Source organism: Paroedura picta, chromosome 3, assembly GCF_049243985.1.
Source record: "Paroedura picta isolate Pp20150507F chromosome 3, Ppicta_v3.0, whole genome shotgun sequence".
Lineage (NCBI taxonomy): Eukaryota > Metazoa > Chordata > Lepidosauria > Squamata > Gekkonidae > Paroedura > Paroedura picta.
Genome location: NC_135371.1, coordinates 138819077 through 138831985, shown reverse-complemented (window position 1 = coordinate 138831985; position 12909 = coordinate 138819077). Strand labels below are relative to the sequence as shown.

The 12909-nt window shown below is 45.2% G+C and overlaps 1 protein-coding gene across 9 annotated transcripts in view; it reads left to right on the top strand.

Annotated features, from left to right (window-relative positions):
- Window positions 1–12909, top strand: part of BAHCC1 (BAH domain and coiled-coil containing 1) — a 136354-nt gene that overhangs the window by 96188 nt on the left and 27257 nt on the right. For all 9 annotated transcript variants that reach the window (XM_077328257.1, XM_077328258.1, XM_077328259.1 and 6 more), the window contains 3 exons: window positions 2174–2373; window positions 2955–3091; window positions 3645–3770. In XM_077328257.1, coding sequence (XP_077184372.1) covers window positions 2174–2373; window positions 2955–3091; window positions 3645–3770 — 463 coding nt within the window. The remainder of the gene's footprint in view (window positions 1–2173; window positions 2374–2954; window positions 3092–3644; window positions 3771–12909) is intronic.

The following is a 12909-nucleotide window of genomic DNA, read 5'->3' as shown; positions in this document are numbered from 1 at the left end:
ATCCAATGTTATATTGGTGATTAAAGGATATATCTGCATCATTCTCCTGTGTGCTGTATAGCTTCCTCCCTCTCTTGTTGCTCTGCTCAAACAGACCTATGCTGAAAGTCACATCACCAGCTAGCCACCTGTTAAGCTGTTAAGACTCTCTGCTTTTTCTGCAAGCACACCATTGTTTAGGGAGGTTCTCAACTGTTTCTTCGGTCACTCTCATAAAAGCAAGGCCTGACATTGCTCACTGTCCAGGTTTCTCACTCCTCTCTCTCTCTCTCTCTCTCACACACACACACACACACATACACACACACAGACACACACACACACATAAAACACACACTCTCACAAAATAAATCCAAAAGTTACTGTAGTGCTTTGGGAGGGCAGAACAAAGCTGGGATCTCTTAAGTAAGAGCCTGTGCTCCTCATGCAACCTTTGAACTGGTATGGACGAGCTGTACTCTCTTTATAACCCTGTAGATAAGTCTATGTGTTTGGTTAAACCATCTGCTGTCAGATACTGCCTGGGATTGCAAAGCACTCTGCACTCACCGGTCACTGGTTGTGTGCTTTCAAATTGCATTTCTTACTGGCTTTAATTGCCGCATTTTGCACTAGTGGTTGGGTAAAATTCCATCCAGGCAGTTTGGGGGTGGAATGAATTGCCCATGTCTGTGCCATTGCGATGGTCTCCTGAACGTTGAGAACGGTCCGCTGTTATTTAGATGTGCTTTGAGTATCCTTTCAGTGTCCATTACCAACATCCTGGAGATTAGCTACAGAAAACTTTGGCTTTGAGAATTTTTAACTACTAATTATTCATTAGAAGGCAAGACCCTTTGAGACAACTACTTTAGGTTGCATGCCCAAAATAATGTGTGTGATGGGGTTTTCTAATAATGGCCTGGAATTAGGGCAAAACAGAGACTCAGGATGGGCCTAGTAAGTAGTCCCAGAGGCTTAGAGAATACCTGTCCCATTAATTTGTGTTACCCCGTTTCATGGGGGAAGTAGTGTTACCAGACATGAACATTTCCCAGCAAGAAACAGTTGCAAGGCCTCTGGCATCATGACAATGTCTCCTGTTTCACAGTCTCATCACCTTAGAGAACAAATTCTTCATCATGCACAATTATTCCAACTTTACAAAACAAAACTCTAAGACTTTAGCAAAACAAAAACTATAAGAGTGCTCCTTTGTTTGGTCCCCACACCTTTCCACTGCCTTTAGAGCCTCCTGTCATCTCCCACCTCTCTGGCAGCAAGGTGTACACCAACCCACATGTGCAGATGGCTATCACCCCCTGTGGCTACGCAAAGTCTGTTCTTTTCATCTAAACTCAGAACGTTACTGCTCACAAACCAGAACCGTTTATTGCCCACAGTTGAACGGAAACCACATATAAGGACTCTGCTGCATGCCCCCTCACATGTGTGCAGGCATACTCATAAGCACCTATTCTTGTACCCACACATGACCCACGGAGCAATAAGATCACCATTCATGCTTTTCTGGCTGCATATGATCTCCAGTTGCACTTTTACAGCTCAGTAACTGCGTTGCTCTTAACTCCCCCTTGCAAAGCACCCCTCCAAGTTTAATAGTATCTCATGAGGCCCCTCTATCCCTTAAGTTCTACAAGGCTCCGAGTTGCTGGCCCATGACTTGAATTACCCTTTCTGGCCTCCTCCTGAGGTATGTGGCATCCCAGTAACTTTCGTCTGCCTGGATGGAAAGGTGGTGTGTTCCTGAGAAACACAGCTGTGTGTGCTTGTTGACTTTGAGCACTGAAGTATGGAGACTAGGACAGGTAGAAGCAAGTTAAGATCATGTTTTTCTTGTAAGCTTCCCAGCCCCAGAGCTTGCTTAGTGAGGATTGTGACTAGGTTACTACCATTCCTCAGTCTTCTTTATCAATGAATGAAGGAGCCAGACAGATACATTCTGACGCCCAATGAACAGACGTTTCTGTTGATTCAGAGAGGGTATACAACTGACCCCATGGGGTACCGGTAGCTGTGATTGTAGTTCTTTCTTTTTGTTGTTGTTTTTAAGCGTGAATATATCCTAAAGACTGAGATAGGGGTGTGTGACTGTTCTCTGATACATTTAACATATCCCGTCCTTTTCTTGAGAGTGCTCTTCCCCCACTAATAACCTTTCACTTTTCCAAAGTGTTGGATGAAGACCTGGCAGCATTCAATCTCCAAAGTCTGGCCACTCTTGCTGCAGCCTGGGCCCTTGTTGAGGCTACTGGCCAGGAGGGCAGCCTCCCTGACCTCTGCAACCTGGCAGATGCTGCACCATGTGCTATCCTGCGCCCTCAGATACGGGTTTCCCGCCGCAAATACATCTGGACCCCTAAGACCAAACCAGTAAGTGTTTTTCAACAGAGAGACTCCAAGTGAATTGGTGGGGGGGTTTGCCAAGGAAGAGGCTCCTGTCTAGTCTTCCGCCGTCCCATACTCTGAGTATTTTGGGTGCCAGTCAGAACTATCAGAAGCTTGGTGTCCTGTCATTTCCTGAGCCAAAGGTCTGCTTCTTTAAATCCACAAAATGCTCAGCCATCTTGGGTGTTTTGGCTCCATTCTGAATGTGGCCAGGTGCCAGAAGGATTGGTTGGGGTCTTGCATTTCTAAAAGGTTTCTCCATAACACCTCACTGACTGTTTAGGAGTCCGTATTTGTCACCCTCAAGGCTCAGTGAAATGAGGCAAGAGGACCAGGCTATGGTGGGCTAGACCCTGTTTTTTTGACACCTTCAAGTCAGATTTCTGGCATGTAAGACTTCTAACCCACCCTCATTTCAGAAGTACACTTATCTCCCCGTCTGCTACAAGAAAGAAAAGAGAGGATTTGCCAAAATTAGGAATGACATAATAGACAATGAGAGTGTGGCGTACATATCCCATGACACTTTCCCTCATAACTGAAAAGTGCCTTTGGTATCCCCACAGGTTTGCCCTCTGAAAGCAGCCATTGAGAATTTGGACACCCAAGAGGTAGAGATGCGTACACAGCTGGCAGAACTGCAGCGGCGCTACAAGGAGAAACAACGGGAACTGGCCAAACTGCAGAGGCGGCATGACCATGAGTGAGTGTCTCATCTTCCTCAGCAGATTCCTAGCGAGATGGGCCCAGACAAATTTGGATAAGGCAAAATGGTACAATGAGAAGGGCAAAGGCGTGACAGAGCATGTCCTCTTGGAGGAAGTCAGTCTACAGCATCAGAAGGCCAAACAAGCAAGTGACTCACTTGCACTAAGAGCTTAAAGGCCTTCTCAGTAGATATGCAACCACATCAAATGAATGCTTACACAGACCCCCAACATACAGAAAAAGAAGAGTTGGTTCTTATATGCCACTTTTCTCTACTCAAAAGAGTGTCAAAGCTGCTTACAGTCACCTTCCCTTTCCTCTCCCCACAACAGACACCCTGTGAGGTGGGGGGGGGGCTGAGAGAGCACTGATATCACTGCTCAGTCAGAACAGCTGACCCAAGGTCACCCAGCTGGCTGCATGTGGGGGAGTGTAGAATCAAAGCCGGCTCACCAGATTAGAAGTCCGCACTCCTACCCACTGCACCTTAGAGGCATGGAAAGCTCTTGCTCCTTTTCCTCTGTGTTAATGGCGATTCTTGGTTGCAGGCGAGATGAGAGTTCCCGCAGTCCAGCTCGACGGGGACCAGGACGACCCAGAAAACGCAAGCACTCCAGCACACTCAGCTCACTGCGACAGGGTTCAGTCAGCAAGAGTGACAGCAGGAAGGTCAAGTGAGTACTCAGGCATGACTTATGGGATAAAAGACAGAGAGAATGCTGCAGCACTGTCCCTCTGAACGTGGGAGCAAATGCATACATTCGTGTGCTTGGCTTGCAGATAAGGCAAGTTTTGCTGTATGCTGTGTGTGGTATTAGCAAACAAGTGTCGCTGCCATTTGTATGTTAAGGATGGGGAGGGGACTTTCCAGGGGAAAAGCCTAAGTCAGATGCGGGGGGGGGGGGGGCACTCTTAGTCTTTTGTTAATCCACTGCCTATAACTCCTTCCTGGAAAATATGTGTTTCTCCTAGTTGGGACTCATTTTCAGTCTTGAAAAGGACCCAGAGTGAGAGAAAGAGGCAGGAAACAGGAGAGGCATCTCCCATTGGCCTATGTCTTCCACTTGAACCTGTGTATGAAATCATAGAACCATAAAATTGGAAGGGGCCATATAGGCCATCTTGTCCAACCTCCTGCTCAATGCAGATTCAGCCTAAAGCAACCTTTCTCAACTTTGCTACCATTGAGGAACCCCAGAAACATTCTTCAGGCTTTCAGAAACTCCAGAAGTGGTGCACTTGTGCAAAATATGGTTGGGAAGCATAGCTGTGTACAACCCCACCTGAGGCCCCTCTTCCAGGCCCATCATTGGCCATTGGGGTGGTGGGTGGTGACATTACCATATATGGTCATATGACCTGATAAATTTAAATGTGTTAAATTTAAAAATATGTTAAAAATTAATTAACGGAAACCCACCAAGGGCAGTAAGGAAATCCCAGGGTTTCACGAAACCATGGTTGAGAAACCCTGGCCTAAAGCATCCTTGATACATAATTATCCAGCCATTGCTTGAAGATGGCCAGTGAGGGGAAGCTTGCCACCTCCTTAGGAAGTTGATTCTACTGCTGAAGTACTCCATGAAAAAATAATTCCTTATATGTTCTGTTTATAGTTTAAACCCATTACTGCGAGTCCTATCCTCTGCTACCAACAGGAACCTTTCCCTGCCCTCCTCAAAGTGACAACCTTTCAAATGCTTAAAGAGAGCACCATGTTCCCTCTCAACCTCCTCTTCCCCAGGCTTAACCCTCAGCCTTTCCTCATAGGGCTTGGTTCTCATTGGTAATCCCCACCCCCTTCCTACACTTTACTGGTGTATGGTGGTGATCTGAGGACATGGGCTTGACAATGTTGTGGGTAGTTTTGTCTCATATTTACCAGGGTAATATTGTGAAAGAGACTAATTGTGTTTTTAAGACAGCAAGATCAAGAAAAGAGAGAGTCTGCATGTATACACAGAGCATTGAGGATATATGATTGTATTTTCTAGATAAGAGCAACTGTGTATTTCAGTACAGTGACACATCAAACTTTAGGTTTTTGAAATGCTAGAAGCAATATGATTTACCACTATGGATTGATGATTCATAGATCCCTGCTCTCTGTTGCCTCATTGAGCATTTTTGTCCTGCAAAATTCTGTACAGATACTTAGTATGAGAGGCAGAAACACCCATGCCACAAAAACTTTTATATCCAGTTCTAAACATGGTCACAGAACGAAAAGATATCCCGCACAATTGAGCCATGTACAGATAGGAGAAAATTTTTCTTCTGACTTGAGCAAACTCCCAGTTTTGCAGAAAAACCCCAAAACGTTAAGAAATAGGGTAATTTATCCTACTGCCCCCCTCCCAAAAATGTAATGCCTGCATAAGGATAGAAATTGCTGCTAACAATTTTGAAGATTTTGCATGAACTATCAGATCTTATTGGAAAAGGTAGGTACAGGTGGAGAGATTGTATCAGAAAACACTCTTTGCCACCCACCAGCTGATCAGGAAGCTTCTGGATTGGAGATTCATTATCTTGCACACACACACGCACCACCAGCTAGCCAGCAGTGTGTACTTTCTGCTCCAAGACTTTCACTCCTGGCTAGCTGATTGGGGGAGCGGATGGATGGGAAAGCACTCTGACCAAGACTTCCTCTGGCATTTGGACAGCAGTGATAGGGGAGGTAGCAATGTGGGAAAGAATTACAGAGAAGTGGCCAAGGGGAGGAGAGTGCTGATAGGAGGGTAAGGAGTGAGCAAGAGGAGAGGAAATAGAGACCAGCGGGATGTGATGTCCCCTATCTTGAGCGTATGTCACTTGTTTGCAGTCCCCTCTCTAATTCTAGAATCTGTTCCACTATATATTTCTGGTAAGGCCTTGGAGGAGGAGCATGTCTCATGGTTTAAGTGCCACTCAGCACTTAATACCCACTCAGGGTGGCTGTCCCACCCCTAAGTGCCTCCTCCTCCAACCAGCTTGCCTTTCTGTCCAGCAGCCAGCCAATCGCCTTCCATCCCCCACCCCTGACCACCCCCTCCTCTTTCCACTTCCCTCTGAGGCTCAGAGGCTGCAGATTCCTGCCACATGAGAGCTGCCCCTGCTGGTGCCTGCAGCCTTTCCAGGTCCTGGGGGGAGGGAGAGGCCATCTGCAGAGTTATTCCACTCCATACACAGACACCCAATCTAGTACTGTTGTATTTCTGCTTGGCCCCTAGTAATATTATAAAGCATACAAAATGCCTGTTTGATGTATAAGTGGTAATCATAATATACTTTGAGAGATCAAGATACTGGGGTGGATCCAACTGTCCTCCAACTTTTTCTCCAACAGAAGATCTCTTTTAAGCTGTTGGAAGCCTCCTTAGACTGGAAGAAGATTTCAAACTTGAGTCAAAAGGAAAAGTAGCATATAAATATTTTAATTAATAAATGATTAAACAAACTTTTTGCAGTGGAGTGGTAGGATAGGGGCAGGGTCCACCCTTCCACCTTATTCCTAGTTGTTGTCACCATCGTAGAAGCAGTTGCATTTCAGCACCTAGTGAAAGAGTTCCCTGGAATGTAATAGTGGACAGCAGAATCTTGGGAGATTAACTGAGCTGCCTGTTTCACTGTGCTCCCCACGCCATGTCTCTCTTGCCTCCTGCACTGCTGTGGGGGGAGAAATGCCCCTCTTTGAAGAGGAAGGCAGCGTTGCATAAAAGCCTCTTTATCTGTGCTGTATAAAGTCATTGGTCACGCTGCAGTGGTGTTCATTGCTGCTGGCGCTTTATGATTATCCATTAGTCGCCCAGCACAGTCATTCCTGCACTCACGGGCCCTGTATAATTGTCCTTCTCTGCTACAAATTGCCTCTCCCGGCAGGCCCATTTGCATAAATCCTCCGAGCTAGTCCAAACATGATTGGAGCAAGCGTGTGTGTGCTGCATCAATCCTGATGATTTGGTAATAATAGTTAAATCTGTACTAAATGGTTCCTTCAATTAAGACAGAAGAAAAAAAATTAATCTCTAGGTTTTATGTCACAAAACATTAGCAAATGTAGTGAAGGTTACAGGGGGAAAAAAAGCAGTTAGTGTTGGCTTAGGGTTGCAACATGGCTCTGCCATATGGCTTGTGGAAACCTTCCAGGGCTTGGTGGAGATCTTACTTACATTCCCTGTTTTTCCTTGCAGCCCTTCCCGGCTCACAAGAATTTATTCCCTTCCCCAGTGCTTGCAAAATCTGTGTGCGTTAATATAAAGTCAAATTCAACAGGGAGTCCACTGTCGGCAGCTTTGGTAGAGAGTCCCTGCCCTGGCATTACTAAATCATCCAATGACATTGAAGGAAAAATGAGGCGGGGGGTGGGTGGGGAGAAGACTCAGACATGTGCTACAAATGGGATCCTAAATGACATTCTTAGCCCTGCTGAATTTTTTGTGTACATTTATAAGATTCCTCAAGCTGCTTCGGCAGGGAGTACTCATAGCCAAATTTAACAGCTATGTTTCTCTTTTGAATTATGGGATTCCCTTCTTTGGGCTCCATTACTTCCCAGATGGTGCAGAGTAGCATTCCAAATTCCCAGTTGCTTGCAAAAGGGAAATCCACGCAGGGGTAGTCAAACTGCGGCCCTCCAGATGTCCATGGACTACAATTCCCATGAACCCCTGCCAGCAAATGCTGGGCCTCATGGGAATTGTAGTCCATGGACATCTGGAGGGCCACAGTTTGACTTCCCCTGAGAGGAAGGAACTAATATCTAGGGCTAGTAGTATACCAAATACATTTTTAGAGACTTGAGGAAGGAGGGGGTCTATGACATACACACTCTGCCATGATACACACTCTAATAAAATTTACTGCAGGTTTTATTGAGGTGCCGTGCACATATGCAAAATGTCTGACCATTCTGCAGCATTCACACTGCATTCACGGCTCTTTAGTGGCAAATGATATCAGAATATTGGTTTCGCCACCAGTAATGTAATCTTAATATCAAGGTGACTTAAATAGGGATTGTGGTTGTAAATGTGGATTACCAACTGCCTGGAGGAACCAGGATTGCCAGTTGTGGATTACCAATTGTGGATTACCAATCTCTGGAATACCAACTGCCTGGAGGAAAAATAATCTGTCCATTAAGAGAACTTTAAGAAAATGTGATTGACCTCCATGCCCATGAAAAGCTTCAGCTGCCCATTTCCAGGGTTGTTTTTCTCCAGGCCTGTCGGCAAGCAAGCCTGATATATACTCAGGGAATACCCATCTCTCCCCAATGTTTAGTCCTTTGGGAATTATTATGGCATTAAATAATTTTTTAGTCCCTTGGGAATTATTATGGCATTAAATAACTGTATTTTTAAAATTAAGTGTGAGATCATTTAGATGAGCCCTTTGACTGTAAGAACTGATGCTTCTCACACAGGGGACTTAGAATGAATACTTCCAGCATGGTGGTAAAGTTGTGGCCTCTCATCTGGAGAACTGGGTTTGATTCCGATCTCCTCCTCCACATGTGGCCAGTTGGGTAATCTTGGACAAGTCACAGTCCTCTCAGAGCTCTCTCAGCCTCACCTTGTTCACAGGGTATCTGTTGTGGGGGGAGGAAGGGAAAGGTGTGTGTAAGCCACTGAGACTCCCATGGGTAGCATAAAAAACGAATTCTTCTTCATTATAAAAGGCCAGAAAAATAACAAAAGCCAGTGGCAGATTTTCCCGTATGCTACAGTTATGTGCTTCGTCATAAACATGCAAAAACGTTTGTAATTTATATTTAATTATTCTAATTATTATAGTTGTGTTTGCTTATGCCACACGTATAACTTATAACTTGCATGAATACGCTCCTATGCAAGTGGGCATTGAAGCTGCCCTCCCTACAGGTCAGCCTTTTAGTGTCAGGCTCCAAGAGAGAGCACAGTATTGCTGCCCACGATACTTGAGTGCAGACCCGATTGCTGGGCATGCATTGCAGCTTGTCTTGTTCACCTGCATCATGCTGATGTATTCACTTGCCTTGTAAAGCTGCCCCAGCAAACAAATGCAGCATAAGATTCCCCTACTATGTGACAAGCCAAGGCTCCCACTCATAGTGGCATCCTTTCCTCATGTCTCAGGCTGTGGTTTTTGGCCTCGTTCGAGGGACACAGGATCCTACGGCAGATGCCAGCCCAGCCTCTTGGCCTTTTTCCTATCAGGTACATTTCTGTTCCTTGAACTTCCCATGCTGAGCAGAGCCTCCTGCCAAATTTGCCTGCCTCCGGCCACTCCCCGGAACTGCGCCATGGCCTTGAGCCATGATAATTCTGTGTCAGAATATGTTGTGGGGGACAGCTAGGGGCTTGGCCTTCATGAGAGCACTTAATTGCTGGCTGTTCCAGATCCAGCCTGTTCCTCTTTCTGCCTGTGGCTCTTTGCTTGCTTCAGGGTGCTCTGCTCCCTTCCCATCCCTCCTCTTAACCAGGGAATTCCCTCCTTCCTTTCTCGCTGCAGCCGCTGCCAGAATGGAATTTGGCACCAGCTCCAGGGTTGACACTGGGTCAAAAGGCTGCAGTACGGGGGCAGGGCCTGAGAGAGGAGTGTGAACAGAAGCTGTCTTGGGAAGAAAGGGGGGGGGTGCAGCCTCAAACCCTGGGCTAGATTCCCAGGGTGGAGCAAACTGAGGAGGCTTCTCTGGGTGCTGGAGTGGAGCAATTAGAACTAACGAGCATTTGAGATCAGAGCGGGCAGGCATCCAGCAGTGGGGGATGGAACAAAGCCTTCAGGGAGCTAATTTGTTCCATATTTACTATGGTAGCAGGACAAATTGTAAGAGCGTTGCCAGGCCTGAGTGGGGCAGATCCTTTAGAATATGTCAAAAGGAGACCCACCCCAGATAAATCCAAACCCAGTTTTTGTTTCCGTGTATATATGTGGTGGGGGCTGCTTTCTCACTCTCGCTCTCTTCTTCCTTTTCTTTTCCTGATTTGGACTGCTTGAAATATAATCCAGGGCTGCCTTTGCTGCTTCTTTCCTTTCACCCAGCATCAAGCAACACATCCCTCCATTGCTTCTTTAATGTGCCAGATGGGATCAATCCTCCTCACATCCTCTCCGTTATGCCAGTCCAAACTGTTTCCATACTGTCCCTGAGAATATACAGGAAGAGAGCAAAGCTTGCAGAGAGAATCCCGGAGTGCTCTTCCTATGGATTTTCCTGAGCAAGTGGTGGGGGTGGGGTTAGAACAACCACCTCAGTCATTTGAGCATTTATACATTAAGAGTAGGGCTCTGTGTGTGTGCTGCGTTTCTGTGGGTGCCTAGAAGAAGAGCAGTATGGTGGCACTGAATGCACAATTCAGCTTTCTGCCTTCACTTTGAAGGAAAAACGACACATGCACGGGCAATGCCTGTGGAAATCTCAGAAGAACTGCTGAATGAGCTTTCCCAGGATTAGGGGCAGAGCTTCAGTGCCCTACATAGCTCCTTGCCTCTCTTACGAGTTGGAAAAGCAGAACAAAACTGTCCAGAACAGCAAAAATTTCAGAATAAATTCTGCACAATAAGCCATTTACACAAATGTGCCCAATTTGCATCCTATCCTATAAGCACAGGATTCTTATTTTGTACAGGAGCCACCCTTTAAGACACATTTTAAACAGGTGATTGAAACCCACATCGTGGCAGTAGTAGGGCAGCGCACAAAATAGATTCCAGCATTGGATCCTGTAAGTTGTGTAGAAATGTTTTGCATTCTTCTCTTTTTGTTTTCTTTAAGCAGATTTTGTCCCAGTGCTGGGAGAAAGAAGAAAAATCTCAAAAGTACATTACAAGTGTCTTCTAAATTATTAGGACTGCAAAAGGCATTCTTAATAGGAATTAGTGATGCAGTCAATTTTAGTTTATCCATGTGCAGCTTGCAGGAATGTTATGCATCCCACTATACCGAAGTTTCACTCCCAGTCTTATAAACTAGATGGTGCTTCATTGGGTTTAGAGGGTGAAATGATTTACTCCAGTACTTTCCCATGGTTCAATAGTCGCTGCGTCATCCCTTATTCTGTTTAACATATTTTTCCATGAGCCTCTCTTTAGCTATCATAAGAACATAAGCCCAGCTGGGTCAGACCATCTGGTATAGCACCTTGTCTCACACAGTGGCCAGCCAGTTTCTCTGGACAGTCAACAACAGGGCAAAGAGGCTGAGGCCTTCTCATGATGTTGCCTCCTGGCTCTGAGATTCAGATGATTAGTGGCCCTCAGTCACCGTGGCTAGTAGCCATTGATAGACTTATTTGGCATGAATCTATCTAAACCCCTTTTAATGTGTTTTATTCACGTGGCCATCACTACATCCTCTGGCAGCAAATTCCACATTTTAATTACTCTCTGTGTAAAATTCCATTTCCTTTTTGTCCATCCTGAACCTACTGCACATCAGCTTCATTGGATGCCCTGAATTCTAGTATTTTGGGAGAGGGAGAAAAAATTCTCTGTGTCAACCTTTCCCATCCCATGCATAATTTTATAAACCTCTATCATGTCCCATCCACCACCACCCGCGTCATCTTTTTTCTAAATGGAAAAGCCCCACACTCTTCAGCCTTTCTTCATAGAGAAGGTGCTCTAATTCCCTAATCATCTTGGTTGCTCTCCTGTGTACTTTTTCCAGCTCTGCAATTTCTTCTTTTTGAGAACCAATGTGGTGTAGTGGTTAAAGAGTAGCAGACTCTAATCTGGATATCTGGGTTTGATTTCCCCTCTCCTACACATGCAGCCAGTTGGGTGTCCTTGGGCCAGTCACAGCTCTCTTAGACCCACTGACTTCATGGGGTGTCTATTATGGGGAGAGGAAGGAAAAGGTGTTTGTAAGATGCTTTGGGATTCCTTCGGGTAGTGAAAGTATGAAAGGGGGGAAAAGCTCTTCTTTTCCTCTTTTAGCGATTACATAATGGCCATTTTATTCTCAATCCCTTTCCTAACAATCCCTAACATAGAGTTTGCATTTGTCACCACTGCATCATACTGGGTTGACACTTTCATTGTGTTATCCACTAGGTATGTGCATTTGGTATGTCCATTCAATATTTTAAAGCCAAATACATATTAGAGAATCTGTTTCGACTACTAGTTTAGCTGTCCTGAATAAAGGCCGAATTTTTCCAGCTTTTATTCAGGGATATTTAGCTATACTGATAAGCTGTCCATTTCACTCCCACCACCCCTTCCAAGCAATGGGAAACAAAACAGACCACTGAAATGGCTGCCAGCCATTTAAACCTAACAGATTGGCTGTCACATTTCTGTCAAACTCTTCAATAAGCAGACTCTCTGTTGAAGAATTCTTTTTATTTAAGGGTTAATGAACAGGCACATGAAAACTCTTTGCCAAAACTGAGGGCTACACCCAATGACCTAAATTTAAGATACTCCCTTAGCATCCCTTGGCACCAAAACCCAGGTGCATTCCCACAGCTAGCCTGCAAGAGAAAAAGAGAGTCAGTGCTGTCTACTATTCAAGGTTAAAAAAAGATAAGCAAAGAGACCCCAAGGAGACATATGGAATGTAACTGCCAGCCACCCTGGAGTTACAAAGTTAAAACAACATTGCTTATAATACCCTGCCGCACCTGGAACTCTGGTCCAGCAAAGCTAGCGAAAGCTATTTTAAAACAGGATAACAATGCAGAACATCAATATGTCATGAACAGAGTGCAGAGTCAAAACACAACATTATCATGGCATGAACATGTGACAACATTCATGTCATTGTTGGATCCACCCATCTGTTGTGATGTTTAAATGGCTGCCAGCCATTTAAAAATTCAGTTTTGCTTCTCTTCCTCCAAA